The sequence below is a fragment of the Lepidochelys olivacea genome, assembly GCF_965140295.1.
Source record: "Lepidochelys olivacea isolate rLepOli2 genome assembly, chromosome: 2".
Taxonomy (NCBI): domain Eukaryota; kingdom Metazoa; phylum Chordata; order Testudines; family Cheloniidae; genus Lepidochelys; species Lepidochelys olivacea.
Genome location: NC_140412.1, coordinates 212,297,779 through 212,319,656, shown reverse-complemented (window position 1 = coordinate 212,319,656; position 21,878 = coordinate 212,297,779). Strand labels below are relative to the sequence as shown.

The following is a 21,878-nucleotide window of genomic DNA, read 5'->3' as shown; positions in this document are numbered from 1 at the left end:
CTGGTTTAACACAGGTGACTGAGGAAGGGGTTGTGCTAAGAGGGGCAGAATCTTATACCGTGACTGGAGCATCAACCCAGAGCTGTTTCCAGGCTGAAATTTAGGCCCAGCAGTATGCCATGGACACCCACCATTGCTGCTTAGACAGCACAACCCGGAGGAGTTGGGAAACAGTTTTTTAAAGTAAACTAACGTCAGGCAGAATTGCCTTAGCTACAGTATCCATCTTGAATCTAAATTGCCAGAAAATTAATAAAGTATATATAAAAAATTATCAGTGAAAAACCAGTCATGTATCCAGGTCTACATACGTATCATTATGTATTGATCAACATTTTTAATGAAAAGCTTGTGATGACAAGCTGTTTAGGAGGGATCATCTTTAATGATATCTGTGTACAGTATTTAGTACAACGAGGCTATGTTCTCTGGCTGAGGCCCTGAGGTGCTACCTCCAAACTATAAATGTCATAATAAATGTTGTGTTTTATGTTTCACAATAATGCCCTAGAACTAGGGAAGGTGCGTGTGACAGTGGGGAACGCTGGGATTGTGGAGGTGATCTAGGAAACTTCAGAGTGCTGTGCCATCAGTTTCCTCCTCAGCTCCTGATTTTTAACCAATATTGGAGCAGAAGGATTTTTTGTTGGTTGTGGTGGTGGAGTACTAACTATGTCTCTATTTAAAATGTAGTAGCTTACTCTATCAACTAGAATTGGTACAATGGGCTAAATTCTGCCCTCAGTTACACAACTCTAACCTCGCATGGGTTGCATGGTTGTAACTGAAGGTAGGATTTAGCCACCAAACTCTTAACTCTGTAACAGTTGTCCAACACCAACCAGGTCTGGGTACTGCTGTGAGAGGCACCCAAGAAAGGAATTCTATCTTCCTGGTATTTGCCTACTATCTCAGGGGTGGGTGTGTTAAGCCGAAAACGGTATCTATTATTTTACCATTGCCATATGCAGATATATCATTTTGAGAGTTGCCACACATTGTTGTATTTTCAGCTTAATCACTTTAGGAAAACAAGGTGTAACTTATTTTTTATTAATGTTATAGTGGGTATATTCCAGTTGTAACCAATATTCCCTTTAAGCAGATACCACCCTCCAGTCTCGCCAGTTAGGGCTGATGCTCAGTTAAGTCAACTTGACTGATGCAGCACTCAAGTGATTAGGCCCTTCCCATTAGCAGCTGCCTCTCGGAAGGGCAATCAAATACAGTGACATTCTGGAACAGCCTCACAATAGGAATTGCTGGGATAAGCAACTTAATTTTCAGAGAGAGCTGGACAAATTTATGAGTGGGATTGTATGATGTGGTTGGTTAGGGGATCTGGCTTCCCAGCCCTGAGCTTCCCTTCTGGTTCATGTTTTATGTTCCTAAAATATCAGGCTTAAGGGCATCAGCTGGTCACCCGCAGGCATTCCCCCCCCCCCATATTTTATTCTGGTGTTTATCTCCTTCCTCTAAAGCATCAGAGATGGCCATGGCTGGAGATGGGGCACTGGATGAGGTGGGCTGCTGATCTCAGGTGTTACTGAGAATTTTCTTATCTGTTTAGCCAGCTGGCTCTTGCTCACATGCTCAGGGTCCAACTGACCATCGTATGTGGAGCTAGGAAGGCATCTTCCCCAGGTCAGATTGGCAGTGAGCTGGGGGCGGGAGGTAGTTGTCTTCCTCTGCAGCATGTGGTACAGTTTTGTGTTAGAATCACCAGGGTATATCTTATTAACTCAATTCCTTGCCATGCCTGGTGCACCTCCATGCCTCCTACTCTCTGCCTGTGACAGTTTAATCTCCTGAGGGATTTAATACTTTGGTCTAATTTCAGTTGGGGTTTAATGCCTGGGTTTTGGTGGCCTGTGATACACAGCAGGTCAGACTAGATGATCTGGTTGTCGCTTCTGGCCTCAAAGTCTGACATTTTGGACCTGAAGATTGTCTTTTTCTAACAAAGATGATTTTTAAAATTAATTGAGTGGTTTCAGAAAATAGAACACCTAAAAAGGGAAACGGCATTCTTCCTTCCAAAGTGCACGCTTTCCTTAAATCATAAACAAAACAGTCTACAGCAGGGGCGGGCAAATTTTTTGGCCTGAGGTCCTCATCGGGTTTCGGAAATTGTATGGAGGGCCAGTTGGGGGGGCTGTGCCTCCACAAACAGCCAGGCATAGCCCGGCCCCTGCCCCCTATCCGACCCCCCCACCCCTGCTTCTCACCTCCTGATGACCCCCACAGGACTCCTGCCCCATCCAACCCACCCTGTTCCCTGATGGCCCCCTGGGACCCCTGCCCCATCCACACCCCCCCACTCCCTGTCCCCTGACCGCCCCTGGAACCCTCACCCTGACTGCCCCCCACTGCCCCATCCAACCCCTCTTTTCCTTCTTGACTGCCCCCCTGGACCCCTGCCCAATCCAACCACCCCTTCTTCCTGACTGTCCCCAAAACCCCTGCCCCCTGACTGCCCCCCGCCGCCCCATCCAACCCCCACTCCTTCCTGACTGACCCCCCGGGACTCCTGCCCTCATTCAACCCCCCTGTTCACCGCCCTCTGATCACCCCGACTCCTATTCATCCCCCTGCCCACCACCACCACCCCAAACTCCCCTGCCCTCTATCCAACCCCCCAACTTCCTGACCCCTGACCGTGCTGCCTGGAGCACCAGTGGCTGGTGGCGCTACAGCTGCACTGCCCGGCTGGAGCCAGCCACGCCACCGTGCAGGACAGAGCACCGGGTCAGGCCGGGCTCTGCAGCTGCGCTGCCCCAGGAGCTCGCAGCCCCGCGGCCCAGAGCATTGCGCCAGTGGCGCAGTGAGCTGAGGCTGTGTGGGAGGGGGAATAGCGGGGGCGGGGGGCTAGCCTCCCAGGCCAGGAGCTCAGGGGCCAGGCAGGAGGGTCCCGCGGGCCAGACGTGACCCGCAGGCCGTAGTTTGCCCACCTCTGTCTACAGTATTCTACAGTAATGGCCCAAAATACTGCAGAGACACTACTGTAAACTATAGTGTTGTGGATCACGACAGTTAAATACTGAAGCTTTATCTAGAAGCTTATGTCCGTTCTAGTTGCCATCGCATTTATTTCAGTCCACTATCAGTTCTGTTCAACTTTTAAATAATTATGGTAATCTTTTACTTATAAAGGAGGTTTAAAAAAATAATGCAATTTGCTGTGACTTTCCCTGGTCTTCTACCAAGTGATAAGTGGGACCCTTATTTCTCACCAGGTTACTGCAGGAATTATTTGCCAACTCTTCCCTTTCTCCTCCTCTTACTTTCCCTTTGCTTCCCTGGTTTTTACTTTTTAAATTTGCTTATTAACATTACAGCTGGTCAAAATTTTTTAGATAGAACATTTTTCTGTCATAAAATGTCATTTCATCAAAATCTAAACTTTCTGTGGGACTGTGTCAACCCTGACAAAATTTTGTTTTGAGGCGGGAAAGCATTTTGATAACGCTGAACTACGTGTATTTACAATGCCTAGCACAATGTGGCTTCAATCTTGGCTGGGGCTTCTACACACAAAAACAGCAGACTAATTGGGGACTGAAGAGTTCATAACATTGAAAAGTTCATAAAATTGAATATCTCACAATGACAGTAGGTACAGTGTACGTTGCATTCCTTTCTTCTTGTCCTTCAAACCACAACAAAATATTTTCCAACACACTGAGGCCTCAAAATGTGAAGGGATGTCAACTTGTTCTTCATCAAATCACATGCATGGTGTGATTTTCTACTTCCTCCCCCCAATCATGGGGAAGGGCGGGAAATGATTCCTGTAACTGGCTGTTCATCAGATTGGTGGTCATAAAATCAAGGTTCTACTGTAATAGTAAAACGGCCTGATTTTCTGATGTGCCAAGCACTCAGCAACTCCTCGAGATTTCAAATAAGAGTTGTGGGTGCTGTGACAGGGTTGGACCAGATGGCTACCGGAGAGTTATCGAAAAGAGATATATTAGCCCCAGGTTAAGTAGGTCCTTTTTCCCTGGGTAACGTAACAGGGAAGGTTTCAGAACAATCAGGAACTTTCTGGAAACAATTAAGGCAGACAGGCTGATTACAACACCTGCAGCCAATCAAGAAGCTGCTAGAATCAATTAAGGCAAGCTAATCAGGGCACCTGGGTTTTAAAAAGGACCTCACTTCAGGTTGTGGTATGTGCGAGGAGCTGGGAGCAAGAAGCTGAGAGTGAGAAGGCGTACTACTGGAAGACTGAGAAGTACATGCGTTATCAGACATCAGGAGGAAGGTCCTATGGTGAGGATAAAAAAGGTGTTGGGAGGAGGCCATGGGGAAGTAGCCCAGGGAGTTGTAGCTGTCATGCAGTTGTTACAGGAGCCGCTGTAAACAGCTGCAATCCACAGGGCCCTGAGCTGGAACCCAGAGTAGAGGGCGGGCCCGGGTTCCCCCCAACTCCCTACTTGATACCAGAGGAGTTGAACTGGACTGTGGGTTCCACCAGAGGGGAAGGTCTCTGGCCTGTTCCCCGATCCACTAGGTGAATCGGCAGAGACTGTGAGGATTGTTCTTCTTTCTTTCCCCATGCTGGCCAGTGATGAGGCTAACTGAGTGAACGGCAGATTTGAGCCACGAAAGTGGCCAAACTGAGGGCTGACGTGAACCTCTGAGGCGAGAAAATCCGCCAATAAGCGCAGAACCCACCAAGGCGGAGGAGGAACTCTGTCACAGTGCTTAGCATCTTCAGACTTCTGGTCAAGACTTTCCTATTTAATTCTGCTTATATTCTTATATGGCATTCATTGCTATAGTATCTGAGTTCAACCATGACCACAACTAAATCTATGGCCAGGTCTACTCTTGAAAAGTCTTTGCCAGTAAAGCTATACCAGTATACTACACTGGCAAAACGCTCCTAGTCTGGATGCAGGAGTTGTTCCTGTGCCTACTGAAATGGCAAAAATCCCACTGACTCCACTGGGATTAACACAGCTGGGGACAATCATGTATTTGAGCTTCTCACCTTTCCCCCCCCGCTAAGATCTACAGCCACAGACTTCTGAGCTATGAAAGCCAAGGAGTTTAGAAACTCTTAGGAAGAGTCAGTCCCTGTCCCAGTTTGTTTTATACAATGCCTAACCTAATGGGGACTGAAGCTGAGTCCTGTAATAAACTTTACAACAAAAAAATAATGTAATGAGAGTGTGGGGCACGAGAAATAAAGAGATTTGCGGTGTAGGGGTTTGAGCAATATTTAAGTCCAGCTGTAAAGTAAAAGGTGGTGTGGTGAAGAAAGCGAGGGGAAATGTTACCTTTTCTTTCAAAGGATATTATAAATTTTTACCCTGAACGTGTGTGTGTGTGTGGGGGGGGGGGGGTGAAGAGAAATCATCAAACCGGGCCCATTTCTGAACTCTTTAATCAGGCAAAACTACCCCTGGTTTTGCTGACTTTCCAAAAACCCTAGGCACTCAGATTCCAGCATGCTGAGGATGATATCAGCACCCAGATGGCTGGGAAGATAATTATGGGATTTTGTTTTTGCACAGTGGAAAGGAATGGGGGAGCCCCAGGGCATGTGAAGTCTGCTTAAAAGTTTTACCATAGTAACTGATAGAGGTCCCTACAAGTATGAGCTTTGGGGTGCTTTTCTGAATCAACTCTCTGAACTTTTTAGAAGACGTTTAAAATCATTTAAGCAGGAAAGAACCACAACTGGAAGTTTAATCCTTCTACCCATTTCTGGTCCACCCAACGGCATGTCATCACCAGAAACGGTTTTCTTGTTTTTGGGCAGGGGGTAACTGTGGGAAGGGGGTCACTGACAGGAGATGTGGAAAGGGGCCCGAGCGCATTACCTGGAAACCTGATCCTGCGGGGAACAAGCGAGCTGGAAACCGGGCGGCAGGAAGCAGCCTGCTGTTTTGGGGCAGGGTAAAGCGGGCACTGAGGTTTAGGGAGAGCAGCGTCTGGGACACACCCACCCCGGGCTTGGCTCGCGCGCGAAGGAAGGTGTGGGCACTCGGCGGACACCCCTGGTCTGGGAGCAGCGGGCAGGTGAGGCGGGCTGCGGGAGGGAGACTCGGAACCGCGAGGACGGGGAGAGTCTCCACCCGGCTGCCTCCACAGTCACCCCCCGGGCCAGAGCGATGGGGACGCTCCAGCCACTCTGCCGCCGGCAGCGCGTCTGAGCAAACCCCTCAGCCCGCCTCAGGGGCGCTCCCCGGGCCGCCGCACGCGCCTCCGGGGCGGGCCGTTAACTGGGGGCTGCTCGCTCCGTGGCCAATGGCAGCGCGGAGGGACACGCGCACCACGGGCGCGCGGGCAGTGGAAGCGAAGGGGCCGTGGCGCTGCGGCAGGGCGAGTGGCTGGTGCCGTGGTCACTCTGAAGCGGGGGGACGCCACGGGTGACCGTGTTGCTGCTGCTCTGACGCTGCGGTATCTCCCAGGGGGCAACGCCTCTCTCCAGGAGGCACTGAAGCTGAGAGATCCTCAACTATAGGGTCACTAGTTCTACCTTAGGTTGCACTGACGCTGAGGGATCCTCTATGGATCCCCTTAAAAAACAGGTGCTACTTCGGTATGCCACTGCCCTGGAGGATCCTTCTGGGGTTTTTTTATTTGTCTGTTAGTGGCTGCATGTAAGTGTCATTAGGAACCAGGCTGTCTCTAGAAAGTCTGTAGGTACATGGCAGTTGAGGCAATCCTGTAAAGTTCTTTGTCTCTGTGCCTCTTTCTGTGCTTACTTTAGAGCTGAGGGGACGTTGCAGTTGTAGAAAACTCTCATTATGGTTCTATTTATGGCTATATTGAAGCTGGAGAGACCCAACAGGGGGCCTTGTGTCTTGCACTCTCTGTCCCTCTTTTCATCTCTCTGTGGCAAGAAGTAGGTTGGTTTTGAAAGTGGCTGTGATAAATGAGCACATAAATAAGTGTAATCCCTTTTTACAATGGTCATTTGCATCTGTATGGTTGTCCTGGCAGTAATCTATATCCACAGGAGTTTGTGGGAGTGTCCAAACTAAAGGTGAGACTACTGGCCATTACAAAGTTAAAAGATAAACTGAAATAAATTAATTCCAAAATCCAGACAGCAATATACACTAGAAATTGATCTAAAAGGAAGCTGAAGGGTAGAATAAGGATTTTGCACACAATGTTCTTGTTTAGATGTATAGGACAGCTTTAGTTTTGTTTAATTTTTAAGATGCCTCGAGAGCTGTTGGACCCAGAGTCAAATGTATTGTTCTGTAAACATATGTATGTGCCATATAAAGGAACAAAACCCTGGGGGTAGAATGTTGGTCATCTGTAGAATGTTGGTCATCTGTTTTCTAAGAATTCCACCATTATTTAATTAATTCACAATGCTTTATCCTTTCCAAGTATTATTTGGATCTTTGCACAGTTACCATGATCATGATATAAATGGAAAAAATACTTTAGTCAAACACAAGTTAGTGGGCTCAATACAGAGGTAACAAGGTGACATTTTATGGCCTGTTTTATACAGGAGATCAGATTAGATGATCTAATGGTCTCTTTTGGCATTTAAAATCTATGAAAGTGGTTAGCTGAGTGTGACTAAGGAACCCCTTGGTGCCAACTGACATAGGGCACAGGGTATGCACAGGGTTTTGCAGTGGTCAGATATATGCATATTAAATTACTAAATGGTTGCCTGTAAGATCTCTGTCAAGAGCCAGTAATCTACTAGCTAATCATTTTGCAATGTATGGGTGGATAATATTTGAGAAGTTATGTATCTGTATTGGAAACTATGATCTCAAAGCTTTGGAGTTAAGACAGGTAACCAAGACATCATGTCTTACATAGGTTCCTTTTAAGCAGGAGGTTTCAGACATAATTCCTCTGTCTGGTCATGTGTGTATTGGCCATTTTATGTCTCCCGTGGATGCCTGTTTGCACACTGAGCCTGATACCACTTGAATGAATGCAAAATCTACCAGATTTTCAGGAAGACATAAACAGCGGCAAGGGATCCTGTTTATGTGTCCAGACAATGGATTGTGGGGGAATATCTGGGAGTGCAGATGGACACGCAGCATCTTCACCTAGGAGACAAGCTGACAGCATGTCTTCTCTCATGGAAAAGGGTTCATGCCTGGAAGGAAAGCACTGGGGAGCAATCATGTATTAGACATGAGAGTATTTAGTTAATTAAGTCTGGTTTCTAGAATGTGTGTTAGGGTTTATTTTATATGTAAGTATTTGTTTCCAATAGTTCTGCTGGCTACCACTTGACTATGTAGTGCCACTCCCTCCCCCCTTAGCAAGGGGGCTCTATCCCAAAGGAAGAGACATACCTTTTGGGCCCCTGTGAGGTCCACAACAGAGTCCTGCACTGTTGACTTCCCCAGCAGCAGGAGGGAAGGGGAGTAGGATGCAATTCTTACCCTGGCAACCCTCCTTTTTCAACCAATTGGAGGTGGAGACAACAGCAGTTCTCAGAGGCCAGGAGACAGCTAGGCAAACTGCAAGCAGTCACTGACCCTGTGGAGATCCCTGGAGGCCTGGGAAAGCAGGAGGAAGGCTATGAATAGCTCAGCTTTCCCTCCAGGTGGGAGAGACCAGTTGGGAAGCAGAGGGGAGAGCAGGTCTGCCTGCAGTTTGCCAGCACAGCACTTCCAGGCCCACAACTGGCCTATCTTGTAACCCCAGCCTGCAAAAAAGCCCTAGGTTAGGACAATCCTCCTGTCACCACCTGCCAGCAACTGGAGGAGACAGCCTGTCTCTCCTGCCATTCACTGCCTCCAGCCTGCCTGCCCTGCAGCCAGCCCATACCAGATCCGGGATTTTGGATCCAGAGGCCTCACCGGCTTCCAACTCAGCCCATGGGTTTGAAACTTTGAAGACTGTCAGCACTGTTTCAGAAGAGAGTGGTTGGTTTGTCCATTTCCAGTGATCCCTAGGCAGGACCCACTTGCCTGAATCAGTCTCCTAACTCCTCAGCCAGAAATGGAACCTGAGGCAGTATCCTGTATTAGAGTTATATGGGCAGTTAGGTTGTAATTTTGCACCATGAAGGCCCATTGCATCTGCAGAAGGATTTTCATCTACCTGGATCATCAAGACCTGCCCTGCCAATTCTCAGTATAATAAAGTGTGTTTCTAACAGCATCTCCTTACAGACCTGCAGCATGTCTCCACATGCACCACCTGAGATGTGGGGGACAGATTGAACTGGGAGTGGGTGTGGGAAGAGACACTTTTTTGTTTAGGAACATGGAGAGTGTGTGGTCACGTGACCTAGCGTGCCTCTTGGCAGAGCCTTTAGTAATTACAAAGCATTGTTGATTTCTAATCATTTAATATTTTCACTGATTGCCTATTTCTCTTTGGTCAAGTCCTTACATAAAGTTTATAGTTCTTGTTTTTAATGTGTGTGCTTGTGTGAGTTTGAATTATTCATGAGTTCAAGTGCTGTAGCCACAGCCTTAGTGTGGTTATCCCGTGTCTCACTGGAAGCACTGCCAAGTAGCTTAATCCTTTAGCATACAGGAGGGCAGGCAGGCAGGCACCTACCAGCAGCACCGCAAAATGAGCCCAGGGTGACCGAAACTTTGGAACTGTCCAAAAACTGTGAGATACCCCTCTCCTGTTTGCACTGCATTCAGGTATTAAGCCAGCACTGAAAAGGGGGCGGGGGGGGGTACATCTATTCTTTCGTTAAATAAACTTTTGCTTGTTTTCACTGAAACGTATCGAAGTGCTGTGCGTTCAGCAAAGAGGTGATCCAAGCTGGAACTGGTAAGCTGGGGTGTACTGTTCCTTTCCAAACAGCAAATCTGTAAATGCTGTGAGTTTGCAGTGGAGCAGGGGCTTCACACTCCAGGGAGATGCTCGGAGGCCTCAGGGGTTGGAATGTGCCTATTGTTAGGGTGACCAGATGTCCCGTTTTTAAAGGAACAGTTGCATATTTAAGCCTTCCCGCAGGTGGCCCAACTTTTTCTTTAAAAATGAGAAAATACTGGACAATTTGCCATCTCCCTCCCCCATCAGTACTGGCACATTGGCGCAAGAACTAGGGCTGCTGGCCTCGCGTGCCCAGGGTCCCAGCTGCTGGCCTCGCACGCCCAGGGTCCTGGCCTCAGCTTTGGGGGGGTGGGGGTGGATAGGGGTAAGGGGGGCTGGCTTTCTGCTGTCCACCCATGATGTGCCCTTTATGTGCTCCCCCCCTCGCTGGCCCCTCCCTGCTTTGCCCCCACCCCAAGCCCCGCTGCTCCTCCATATGCCTGGGCTGGGAACATCCCACTCCCAGTATTTGTGGAGAACCAGCCCCTGGTCGGAGCGCTTAGCTCACCAACAGCCAGGCTGGCAGGCTCCTTCCTTTCCCCACTGCCTCTGGCTGGGCTGGCACCCTGGGAAAGCCCAAGACCCTTCGGCTTGAGGCGCTGGCCAGGAGGAGCCAATCCCTGTATGTGCCAAAGCCCTGCACAATGCTGGCATGGGGAAGCCTCTCTGCCCCTCAGCTAAGCTCTGGAGTCAGGGGAAGCGATTTCCAGCCTGTTCATGCCCCAAACCTGCAGGCTCCACATCAGCCCCCAGGGAAGGGTCTTAGCACCCTCTTCACCTGACCACCCCCCTCCCCCTATCCTGGCTGCTCTGTCCCCTAGGCACTTTCCTGTGCTGAGCCACCTCTCTGGCCAGGTTCACTTAAGCCCTTGTAGTCAGGTTCCCTGGGCCTCGTGCACAATGCATCCTTCTGGCTTAATCTGTTCCTGCCAGCATTGTAGCCAGAGGTGGCTGGGTTATGTTGATGGCTAGCAGCAGCTTGGAGGTGTTAGCTGCCTTTTTGACACTGTGTTGGCAGGAAGGGACAAGCTGTTTCTATTCACACGCAGGGTGGGGTGGGAAAAGAGATGATCTCTGCAAAGACATAAGCCAGATCATCCCTTCCCCTTGCCCTCCACCCCACAGCTGGAAGCAGCTCCCATCCCTTCCCTCCTGCAAAGTGATGAAAGGCTGCTGCTGGCCACATTCTGGTGTGAACCCTGGCAGAAATCTGGGGAAGGAGGCATGTGACTCTGCATGCCCCGCTGCATGTTGCCTCAGAAAGACACAGCGCCAGGTACCAGCAGAGGCAGGTCCGTCTCGGGGGCCAAGCCTGGCATGGAGGAATGAGTGTGTGAATAGGAAATAAATGCTTCAGAAAAAGATAAGGTGTGAAAGCCAATGTTAGAGCCAGATAGTCAAGGGGGGAAAAAAATTAAGGAAGGGCAAATTGACAACTCTGAAGTGGAGGCTGGCACCCTTAAACACAAAATAATTAATTAAATCGAAACAGGACAGAATGACCCCATCCCCAGAGGTGTTTTGGAATGCTAACATAAAAAAAAAGCCATCAAAAAATAACACCAGCTGAGAAGTAACTGGTCGTAAAATGACAGCAAAATCCATAAACTTCAACAACAACAAAAAACTATAAAAACAGAGTGCTTTGCAATGGGACTTTGGGTTTGTCTTGCCAACAACTCCAAAAGCCTCGGATCATGACCAACAGAGCCCGGCTCCCCTCTACAACCAGTCTGACTGGCAACTAAATCAATCCAGACTCTAAACTGGTAACTATAACATCCGCTGGCGGGACTGTGTGCATGGGGTGTGTGTGTGTATGTGTGTGTAATTAAAAAGCATATGCTAACGGCTATATTCTCAATAAATGTGGCGTATTGCCTTTTCCCCTATAGAAAAAAATCTTGTGTACTTTTTATAAGCATAACATGGGGGGGGGGCGCTAGGGGTGTATGTGTGACCCCTAAAGCCTTAAGGATAAGAAGGTAATTAAAAAGAATCCAGCTATGCAGTATTTCTTGTTAACAGGGGCTCAGTCAACTTGATATTAATTTGAATGTTTGTACTGCATAGGTCCGATTGCCATTGAACTCGCTTGAATACGAGTAATTTTACCAGGTGTCCCATATTCAGCATCAGGAAATATGGTCACCCTACCTATCGCTAACCTGTAAAGAGACAGCAGGGCCTGCACAGGCCTTGAGGGGAGTACTTGTGTTGCCTGTGGCCACTAGAGTTGGGGGGCCGACCCCCATCAGGCACAGACAAGGCTTTCTCATGCTAAGGGCAGGTGGCTACAGCCCTGGGTACCCCCAGGAAGCAGGCCACATTGTTGTTCTAATTTTTAAAAATGAACATAGCTCTTTAGAAAAATAACTTACCCTGATGTAAAACTAGCATGTAATGATCAATATTTTTTCTTCCCTAGGAAAAGTTGTTGAAAGGAAACAAATAATTAATAAAGAAACATAAAAATATCTTGATGTGAACTCTTTGAATGGCTATTGTCTCTGAAAGGTTGTGCTATTCTCTTGTGTATGCAGATTTTACCCAAAGTGATTTACTTCTGCAAGTATAATAACCATACAGCGGAATAACACAATGAAGGATGATTTCATAAATCACACAGAAAAGGAACCACCTAATCCCAGTAAGTTTTTCCGTTAGTTGTTTCTTCTTTTTAATGTTAGGCTAGTTGTTGGAAAGATGTATTCCATTGCCACGAAATTAAAGCCACATTTTGAATCCTGCCTGGTAGCCATGAGGGATTTCTATGGAAAAACAGATCAGCCCTCCCATCATCCTCCACAACTCATGCTTCTCTGGCTATTAAGCTTCCTACTGTGGTGTCTTTACCCAGCAAGAATGGACCCTTCCTGGGGATCTATGTGGAGGAAACAGCATTCAGAAAAAATTCTTAGCTAGCACTGAATACATGTATTCTCTTAACTTAATCATAGCACTAGCTGGGCGTAGCTCTGTGTGGCCTTCTACCAACTTCAATGACCCTGGTGTGCCGCGTGAGACACTCTAGTTTAAAAATAACTAAGGCTCCCATCCTGCGAGCATTTATGCACGAGTAGTCCCATTGAGTTTCAATGTGACTGCTCACATGCCTAAAGTTATTTACATGCATCAGCAATGGGGCCTAAGTGTGCAAATGCTCCATTATGTGAGTTAGGAGTCAGTTAACTGCATTTGAATTGTTCTATAATCAAAACAAACATAATAGTGTCCTGTAAGTCTCTACAAAGTTGTTCTAAAAACTAGTGATGGAAAACACAGTAGTTATAGCTCAGGTTGAGATAGAATAGACAGCTGGTGTGTTGTGATAATCTTTTATCCTGTAGTTCAGTCACCTCACTATTCCATTGTGATTCCTCTGTCCGTTTCTTTCATCCACGTGTTACTTCTCATCTTATTCTTTGATTATAAACTCTTTTGGGCGGAGATCCTCTTGCTTGTGTTTGTACAGCCATAGCACAATAGGGTTGAGGCCTGTAGATACTACTGAAATACCAACAAATAATAAGTATGCCTGTTGCACTTTAAGGCCCCAATCCTACAAAGGCCTGAAAATTAGGTCCACCTTGATACATTTCTCAGAGGTGTGAAAAATTCATGCCCTTGCGAGACATCGGTAAACCGACCTAATCCCCAGTGTAGACACCATTAGGTTGATAGAAGAACTCTTCCATCAACCTAACAGGTGGTTTCACTAATCCCTTCCATCACTGTAGTAAGTGTATAAGCTACAGCAGCATAGCTGCAGCTGTGCCACTGTAGCACTCCTAGTGTAGACATACACTTAGGCATACACTCAGTTTTTGCAAGACTGAGGCCCAAGTTAGTCTTTAATGACTTCGCTTAAAATTAGCTTTTGGGGCTGAAAATGATGTTTGTTCTCAGCTTGGATGTGATCTTTGGGGAGGAAAACATTGAAAGTTACTGAGCTGTTTCAAGAGCATGAGAAAAATGTGGTTTTCCTGCTTTTTTTTTTTTTTTTTAAATCAACTGTTTTGGTGCTCCGATAATTCAGAAAGGGATTTACTGTGCTTCATAAGAAGCTGGCTTAAAAGACCTTACTATCTGTGAAAGCAAAACCTACTTTCTCCTCCACAGAATCTGCAAGTAATGGCTATGACAATCCTGCTTTCCAACATGATGAAAAACCTGAGCAAAATGACGAGTTAAGGAACGAGAAAAAGTAGGGGTTCCTTGATCTTAATACGCTGTTGAATTTCTTGCCCTGCCTTTCAAGAAAGGGCCTGGATTAATTTTGCATTAATCTCTTTAGAAAGAAAAATGAGACGTCAAAGGAAAAGATGGTTGGCATTTTGAAATTGGTTAGTGCATAGTTTATTGGCTTGATTTATATTTCACATTGTTCCTTTTCTTTGCCTGTTGTACATTATGGTAGCAGACCAATTTACAACCACAATACTGCATTTCAAAAGCGAAGAAAGAGGTCTGAGCCAAATTTAGTATTGCCGCACACCCATTTTTGTGCGTTGATCTCAGGCTTCCCTCTTTAAAAATATGGCCTGTTGTGCATAACTGCCAGTGCTTGACAATGTTTCAGCAACAGGACGGAGTAAAATTCACCCTTGTTAAGGACTGAAGTGAACCATATGTGGTAAGTAGGGCCTTTCCCTGGCTCTCTCAGCTGGAGATAATTTTACCATTTGTGCACAATGTCTCATGAATTATCCAGGGAAACAAGTGCTGTGTTTTTCTTAAATGTGGTAACTGCTACATACCCGTTTCTATTGGTAGGCAGCCGCCAAATGTTTGTCAACTACCTGTTCTTGTTTACATTTTAAATGCGCTGAATAAATATGTGAGGTAGTAGACTGCACACAGGGAGGCAGTGAGTTGCACAGGTGATGTTACCACTTTATGAAAAAATGTAAGATAACGTTATTTTTTCTGCAGATTAGGGGATTCATCCTGTCATTCTGCCAACATGTCCTAACTCCCTCAGTAAAAACTGGCCTAAAACTGTGTGTACGCTTTTTCAAAGTGCATCCCAAGTGTTGTGTTTGCCTTCACAGTATCTAATTCATCACTTCATAAAGTGTTTTGGGATACCCAAATTGTGAGCAGTGCTATGTTAAAAACAAATCCTATTCTGTGTGTCTTAGTAGGATATTGTCACAATTATGTGACTTTGTCAACCTTCAATTAATTCCTTTTTCTTTATACTCATGTAGTTTGGGTATGCCGATTGGCTGGATATCATTTTGATGATGATAGGCTTAATTGCAGCTGTTGCAAATGGAACAGGGATGCCACTTCTATTCGTTCTCTTTGGAGGTATGACAAACCGCTTTGTGACGATTGGCCAAGCAGTAAATATGTCTTCAGGTAAAGTTTGTTCAACTTCTGAAAATATTTGTTAGGGTCTCTTATTTACTGGATTGGCAGAGGTTCAGAATGGAGTGCTGCTGTGGTGTTAAAAGCCATGAAGAGCATAGTGAATTCTGAGCAGTCCTTCCTTTTTACCCTGCTGTATAGTACAATACAAAATAGACACTTGATAAATTACAGAGCAGTACATTTGGTAACTATAAAATGATTTACTACTTTCTATAGTTCATCCATGGAATTCACTGTCCCAGGAGGTCACCAAATAAAGTTCTGTGACTGGATTTTTAAAACAACAAAATAGGATCGTTAACACTATTTTGCCTCTATATGAGCTAAGCTTAAGATAAGGGCAATCATAACTTACCTTAAAGTATATGTGCTAACACCTGAAAGGGGTCTCCTATTTCTCCCAGGTCTGAACAGTTTTGCACATTTGGTTAGGTGCATTATTAGTGAAATTTACCCTTTTGCAGACAGCCAGCAAAAGGCTGAGCCACCACTTGGACCCCACTTGGGCCCAGTTTTGAGGCTTGGGTGGAACCTAAGTGGTGCATAAAAGTCAGACTTATGGTGTCTGCATGGATGAATTTTGCCTTATGTGAGGTAGAAGGGGGCGTTATCAACTTCTGAAAAATCAGATATTGGCCACTGTTGGAATCAGAAGGTCAGATCAGATGAAGCTATGATCTGACTAGTGCCCATTGATGTAGTGAGTTAAATCCATGACATCACTCTACAGTAACTCTCTGAGCTGACTCAAAAGTCTGCCCTGTTTGATCCTCCACTGGAAGGATGATGGCTACCATGAAGGTTATAAATCGACAAAGCTGTTGCAGGGAGTGTAGTGTCATGCAAAACGCGCATAAGATTATGACCTAAAACTGCCATGATTTGTTTTATGCCTGTTCTAATAAAACTGAGTATTTTTCTTTGTTACAGTTAATCTTTCAGCTGTGATGAATAGTAGCTCTACTTGTTCAGCAGTTCCAGGTTTAGATATAGAAGCTGAAATGATAAGGTAAGAACCTCTGCAATTATTTTCATAAGAATAGCACAGTGTAGTTTCTATTTGTTTGGTCCATTAGACCGTAAGCCAAATTTGGCCCTCAATGACATCCCATTGGCTTCAGCAGGGTTAAACGTGACCTGATGTGTCTGTCTTCTCTTGCAGGATGCAATTGACCTTATGGACTTTTACTGTTTTACTACAGGTTTGCCTCCTACTATGTGGGTATTGGCTTCGCTGTAATAATACTGAGCACCATCCAAGTCTGGACATTTTTGACCTCAGCTGCAAGACAGACAGCAAGAATCCGACAAAAGTTTTTTTTCGCAATACTTCACCAGGAGATGGCTTGGTTTGATGCCAGCCAGATGGGAATGTTGAACACACGACTGACAGAGTGAGAAGGCTCTATTTATCTATGCACTAGAAACATGAGCCAAAAAGATGACTGATGTTTATCTTTATAGAATTAGCTACAGGGAATTTCCAGGAAACCTTTTTAACTATGAGCCAAAATACTACTGCTATTTGAGGGAGGAATTCGTTATCATTTTTCACTTCATTTTCAGGTTTTCAGTGACATTTCCGTTGTGAGGGCTTATGCTGTGAAATACAATATCTTACTCATCTGACATTGTCTTTGTAGTGTCTGAGCTATTTTGCAAACTACTGTAGATAAACAGCTCTGCTGTTTCCAGCTAGTGTACAAACACAGAAAACCCTGACATTGTATGAAATGAAACTGCACTCATAGTGCCCATAACTATGTTATCATTTTGAACCTGATCCAAAACCAATTAAAATAATTAGGAATCTTTGGATCAGGTCCCTTGTGCAGGGATTCAGAGGAAGGTGTGATCCGGGTATGCAGAGTTTCTCCAGATTTAATTTTTGCAGAGAGGGATATGCCCAGTTTTTTTGGAAGATGTGAGTCCTGAAGGGAATGAGAGAGGCTTGATTTCACCAATCCTAGCTCCCACATATGTAAATAGCAAAGGAAAATTAGTGTGACACACAATGGTTTTCCAAATAATAATTTACTAACACTGTGCTTGTCACTGTATAGGATGCAAAATGGAGGTGTTCCTTGCTTCAAAGATCTTAAAATCTAATAACAAAATTGAAGACAATAGGATACATAGCGGAACTTGGAAGAAAAAGTAATGAAAAGGTTTTGGGGCTGAATTTTTTTGTTTTTGCATGGATTATTCCTTTTGGATATTGCATAAATGAATTGAGTCATGTGTGAAAGAAGTCTATCTAGAGGTTACATCACAGAAAATGAGTTGTGATCTGCTAGTTCCTAGACCCACAAAGAGCCATTACTGCTTTTCAGTACCCATGTCCAAAATTTCTACTACCCAATGATTTGAACAGTTAAACTTCTGACAAGCTTCTCTCCAGCAAAACAGAAAAATGTGTGAAGAGGAGGCACTCATCAAAGTTAACAAATCTCTTTTTTAATTAACAGTGACATTAACACCATCCATGAAGGCATCGGAGACAAGATCTGTATATTTGTACAATTATTTGCCACGTTTCTGACAGGGATTATTATAGGATTCATCTACGGGTGGAAACTGACTTTGGTGATTTTGTCAGTTAGCCCTCTCCTTGCTGCATCAGTAGCAGTTGGATCAATCGTAAGTGCTGGGGAAAAGCAAATAAGAATTCTACCTCTAAAAACAGATTGAGAGGGAGTGAACCTCAAAGCAACATGACCACAACATTTGGAGAGCTGCCTTTCTCCTACTCCACTGGCTCCTGCCCCAAAACTTGCAGAGCTCTGTCTACACTAAGCATCCGCAGGCAGGCATTGGCATGCCATGGAGGCTTGGACTGCTTCCAATCACTACCACTCACCACATGAGAAGAGGGTGGTCGCAGTTGATGAATGCAGATCATATTAGTAGATATTGCTTGTAATGCACAGAAAAATTTACCAAGTGTTTCCATTTATAGGTTGTCTTTTGTTTTCTCTGCCCATTTTGCCCCACCCAAGCACTGAAAATGGTGGAGGAAAAAAGAGGATTGTGGTCTATAATTAAGATAGCTAAGTTATTTACATGGCGTCCACTACTGTAGTTTCTGAGTGCCACACAATCTTCATTGTGTTTAGCCTCACAACACCATGCAAGATAGGGGATTCCCATTTTACACATGGAGAAGTGAAACACAGAGAGAAGTTACTTACCCAAAGTTGCCCAGGAAAACGGTTGGAGTGTTGGAGTGGGGACTTGAACCCACGTCTCCTAAATTCTAGGCTCTTTCCCTAACTGCTTCATCACCCTTTGTATCAGTACATAATTTACATCACTTAAATAGATTTCGATAATGTACTTTCCTCACCCTCCCAATTTTCCAGTTCCTGGCATCATTCACTACAGAAGAGCTGACTGCTTATGCTAGAGCAGGAGCCGTGGCAGAAGAAATTTTGACTGCTATCAGAACAGTTGTTGCTTTCAATGGACAGAAGAAGGCATTAGCAAAGTGAGTTTTTTGAACTAATTATTGATTGTACATAATACTGGGGAAAGTTAAGGTGGTTATTTTAAAAAAATAAAAATCAAAGATGATCTGTCAGTTTATCCCCCAGACAGCTGAGAAGTTCAGATGAAGATAAATATGAGCGTATGGAAGGAGATGTTTTGTCACCCATGAACATTTGCAATCACTCAACTGATCTACATTATGGAGGGACATTGTAAGGCCCAATTTCCCTTTGACACTAACCTGAAGTTGAATTTGGAAGCTGAAGCTATAGAAAATGCAATCTTATCTAAGGCTCCAGCCAACAAAGCACTTCTGCAAATACTTAACTTTAAGCATATGCACGCTCCCACTGAACCCATTGATTAAAGTGTTTACAGTTAAGCTCATGCTTTATTGGATCATGACCTTTAGGTAAGATTGCCTACCACTTTCCTATGTCATCGACTTCAAGGGGGCTACCCACATGCTTAAAGTTGAGTGCGTGCTTAGTGCTTTGCAGATAATCCTCTTCTTGATCTAATCTGAACAGCATCAATGATATCTGAGCAGTTTATGTGGAAGAAATTAATTGCACATCATTTTAGGATCTCTTCACTACTGCGTAAACTGTGCCATTCGTTTTGGGCCTTCCCACTTTGGTCAGGGCATTTTTGTACACAATGTGTGTGTTGAGAGGTTCCTACAAAGCTTCTGAGCATGTCATTTAACAATAAAATGATATGCATGTCCTCCTGAAAGGTTCTGAGAACACTGCTGGGCTGAGTGGTGCTTTCTGTAATGCCCTTGAGAAGCTAAAGGAGATTAGCTAGCTTCTGAGTGAACAGAAGCTGTTAGTGATTGATAGAAAACCATAAGCTTTTGTAAAGGATTCGCAAGCAAAAAGAGTGATTTTTTTTTCATTAACTAACTGTTAATCTTTGTCCTTGTATCACAGGGTTTAACTAGCATAATATGGTGCTTAATTTGTATTTGATTGCTTTCTATTGGCATATAACTTGGTAACTTAGTTTATGAGAATAATTCCTGGCTTCCAACAGCGTTCAGCAAGAGAACTACTGCCAGGTTGTGGAGTCAAAGGAGATTGTGGCTTCTGTTTACTTGTTTGGTTTTATCTAAAGCACTTTTTCTTCAAAAATTGAGTGAGCACAAACTCTTACCTTTTGAGAGCTGATATTCATAGAATCCTAGAAATGTAGGGCTGGAAGGGACCTTGAGAGATCATCAATTCCAGCCACCTGCACTGAGGAAGGGTCAAGTGTACCTCGGCCATCTCTGATAGGTATTTGTCTAACCAGTTCTTAAAAACCTCCAATAATGGGGATTCCACAACCTTCCTTGGTAACACATTCTAGTACTTAACTATCCTAATATTTAGACAGTTTTTCATAATATCTAACCGAAATCTCCCTTGCTGCAGATTACCCTGATTATTTCTTGTCCTGTCTTCTGTGGATATAGAGAACAACTGATCACCATCCTCTTTGTAACACCCTTAGCATATTTGAAGACAGTTAGCCAGGTCCCCGCTTAGTCTTCAATTCTCAAGACCAACATGCCCAGTTCTTTTAACCTTTCCTTAGGTTTTCTAAACTTTTTATCATTTTTGTTGCTCTCTTCTAGACTTTCTCTAGTATGTCTACACCTTTCCTAAACCGAAACTCTACTCTGGCAGAGGCCTCACCAGAGACAAGTAGAGTGGAACAATTGCCTCCCGTGTCTTAAATATGATACTCCCCTGAGTACACCCCAGAATATTTATCTTTTTTCACAACTACATCATGTTGTTGGTTCATATTCAACTTGTGATATATTTGAATTCCCAGATCCTTTTCTGCAGTACTACTGCCTAGCCAATTATTCCCCATTTTGTATTTGTGCATTTGATTTTTCCTTCTTAAGTGTACTACTTTGCACTTGTCTTTATTGAATTTCATGTTGTTGATTTCAGGCCAATTTTTCCAATCTTACATAAGAATGGCCATACTGGGTCAGACCAATGGACCATCTAGTCCAGAATCCTGTCTTCTGACAGTGTCCAGTGCCAGATACTTCAGGGTAAATGAACAGAACAGGGCAATTTTTGAGCGATCAATCCCATCATCCAGTCCCAGATTCTGGCACTCCAACATTTAGGGACATCCACAGCATGGGGTTCCATCCCTGACCAGCTTGGCTAATAGCCATTGATGGACCTTATCCATGACCTTATCTAATTTGTTTTTTGAACGCAGTTATACTTTTGGCCTGGCAATGAGTTGTTGACTGCATTATGTGAAGAAGTACTTCATTTTGTACGTTTTAAACCTGCTACCTATTAATTTCATTGGGTGACCCCTGGTTCTTATGTTACATGAAGAAGTAAATAACAGTTTCCTATTCACTTTCTCTTCATTCGTTATTTTCTAGACCTCTATTACATCCTCTCTTAGTCATCTCTTTTCTAAGATGAACAGTCCAGTCTTTTTAATCTCTCCTCATATGGAAGTTGTTCCAAACCCCTGCTGATTTTTGTTGCCCTTCTCTGTACCTTTTCTAATTCTAATATATCTTATTTGAGATGGGGCCACCAGAACTGCACCCATTATTTGAGGTGTGGGCATACCATGGATTTACACAGTGATATTATGATATTTTCTGTCTTATTAGCTATCCCTTTACTAATGGTTCCTAACATTCAGTTAGCTTTTTTGACAGCTGCTGCACACTGAGCAAATTTTTTGGATAATTGTTCATGGTGTCTACAAGATCTTTCTTAAGTGGTAGCAGTTAAATTAGACCCCATCATTTTGTATGTATAGTTGGGATTGTTTTCCAATGTGCATTACTTTGCATTTATCAACACTGAATTTCATCTGCCATTTTGTTGCCCGGTCACCCAGTTTTGTGAGATGACTTTGTAGTTCTTTGCAGTCATCTCTGGACTTAACTATCTTGAATAATTTTGTATCATCTGCAATTTTTGCCACCTCACTGTTCACCCTCTTTTTCATATCATTTATGAATGTGACCAGCACAGGTCTCTGTACAGATACCTGGGGGACCCTGCTATTCCCCTCTCCTCGCTGTGAAAACTGACCATTTATTCCTGCCCTTTGTTTCCTATCGTTCTTATCCCATGTCTTCGCTTAAGAGCGTTTGGTTTCCCTTGTCAAACGCTTTCTGAAAGTCCAAGTACACTATATCAACTGGATCACCCTTGTCCACACACTTGCTGAAA

The 21,878-nt window shown here is 44.5% G+C and overlaps 1 protein-coding gene across 1 annotated transcript in view; it reads left to right on the top strand.

Annotated features, from left to right (window-relative positions):
- The first annotated feature begins 4,213 nt into the window (after positions 1-4,213).
- LOC311516543 (ATP-dependent translocase ABCB1-like) overlaps positions 4,214-21,878 on the top strand; it is a 59,186-nt gene continuing 41,521 nt past the window's right edge. The window contains exons 1-9 of the mRNA XM_084620720.1: positions 4,214-4,275; positions 12,336-12,442; positions 13,915-13,999; positions 14,090-14,138; positions 15,006-15,159; positions 16,102-16,180; positions 16,374-16,565; positions 17,640-17,811; positions 18,534-18,658. Coding sequence (XP_084476846.1) covers positions 12,394-12,442; positions 13,915-13,999; positions 14,090-14,138; positions 15,006-15,159; positions 16,102-16,180; positions 16,374-16,565; positions 17,640-17,811; positions 18,534-18,658 — 905 coding nt within the window. The 5' untranslated portion in view covers positions 4,214-4,275; positions 12,336-12,393. The remainder of the gene's footprint in view (positions 4,276-12,335; positions 12,443-13,914; positions 14,000-14,089; positions 14,139-15,005; positions 15,160-16,101; positions 16,181-16,373; positions 16,566-17,639; positions 17,812-18,533; positions 18,659-21,878) is intronic.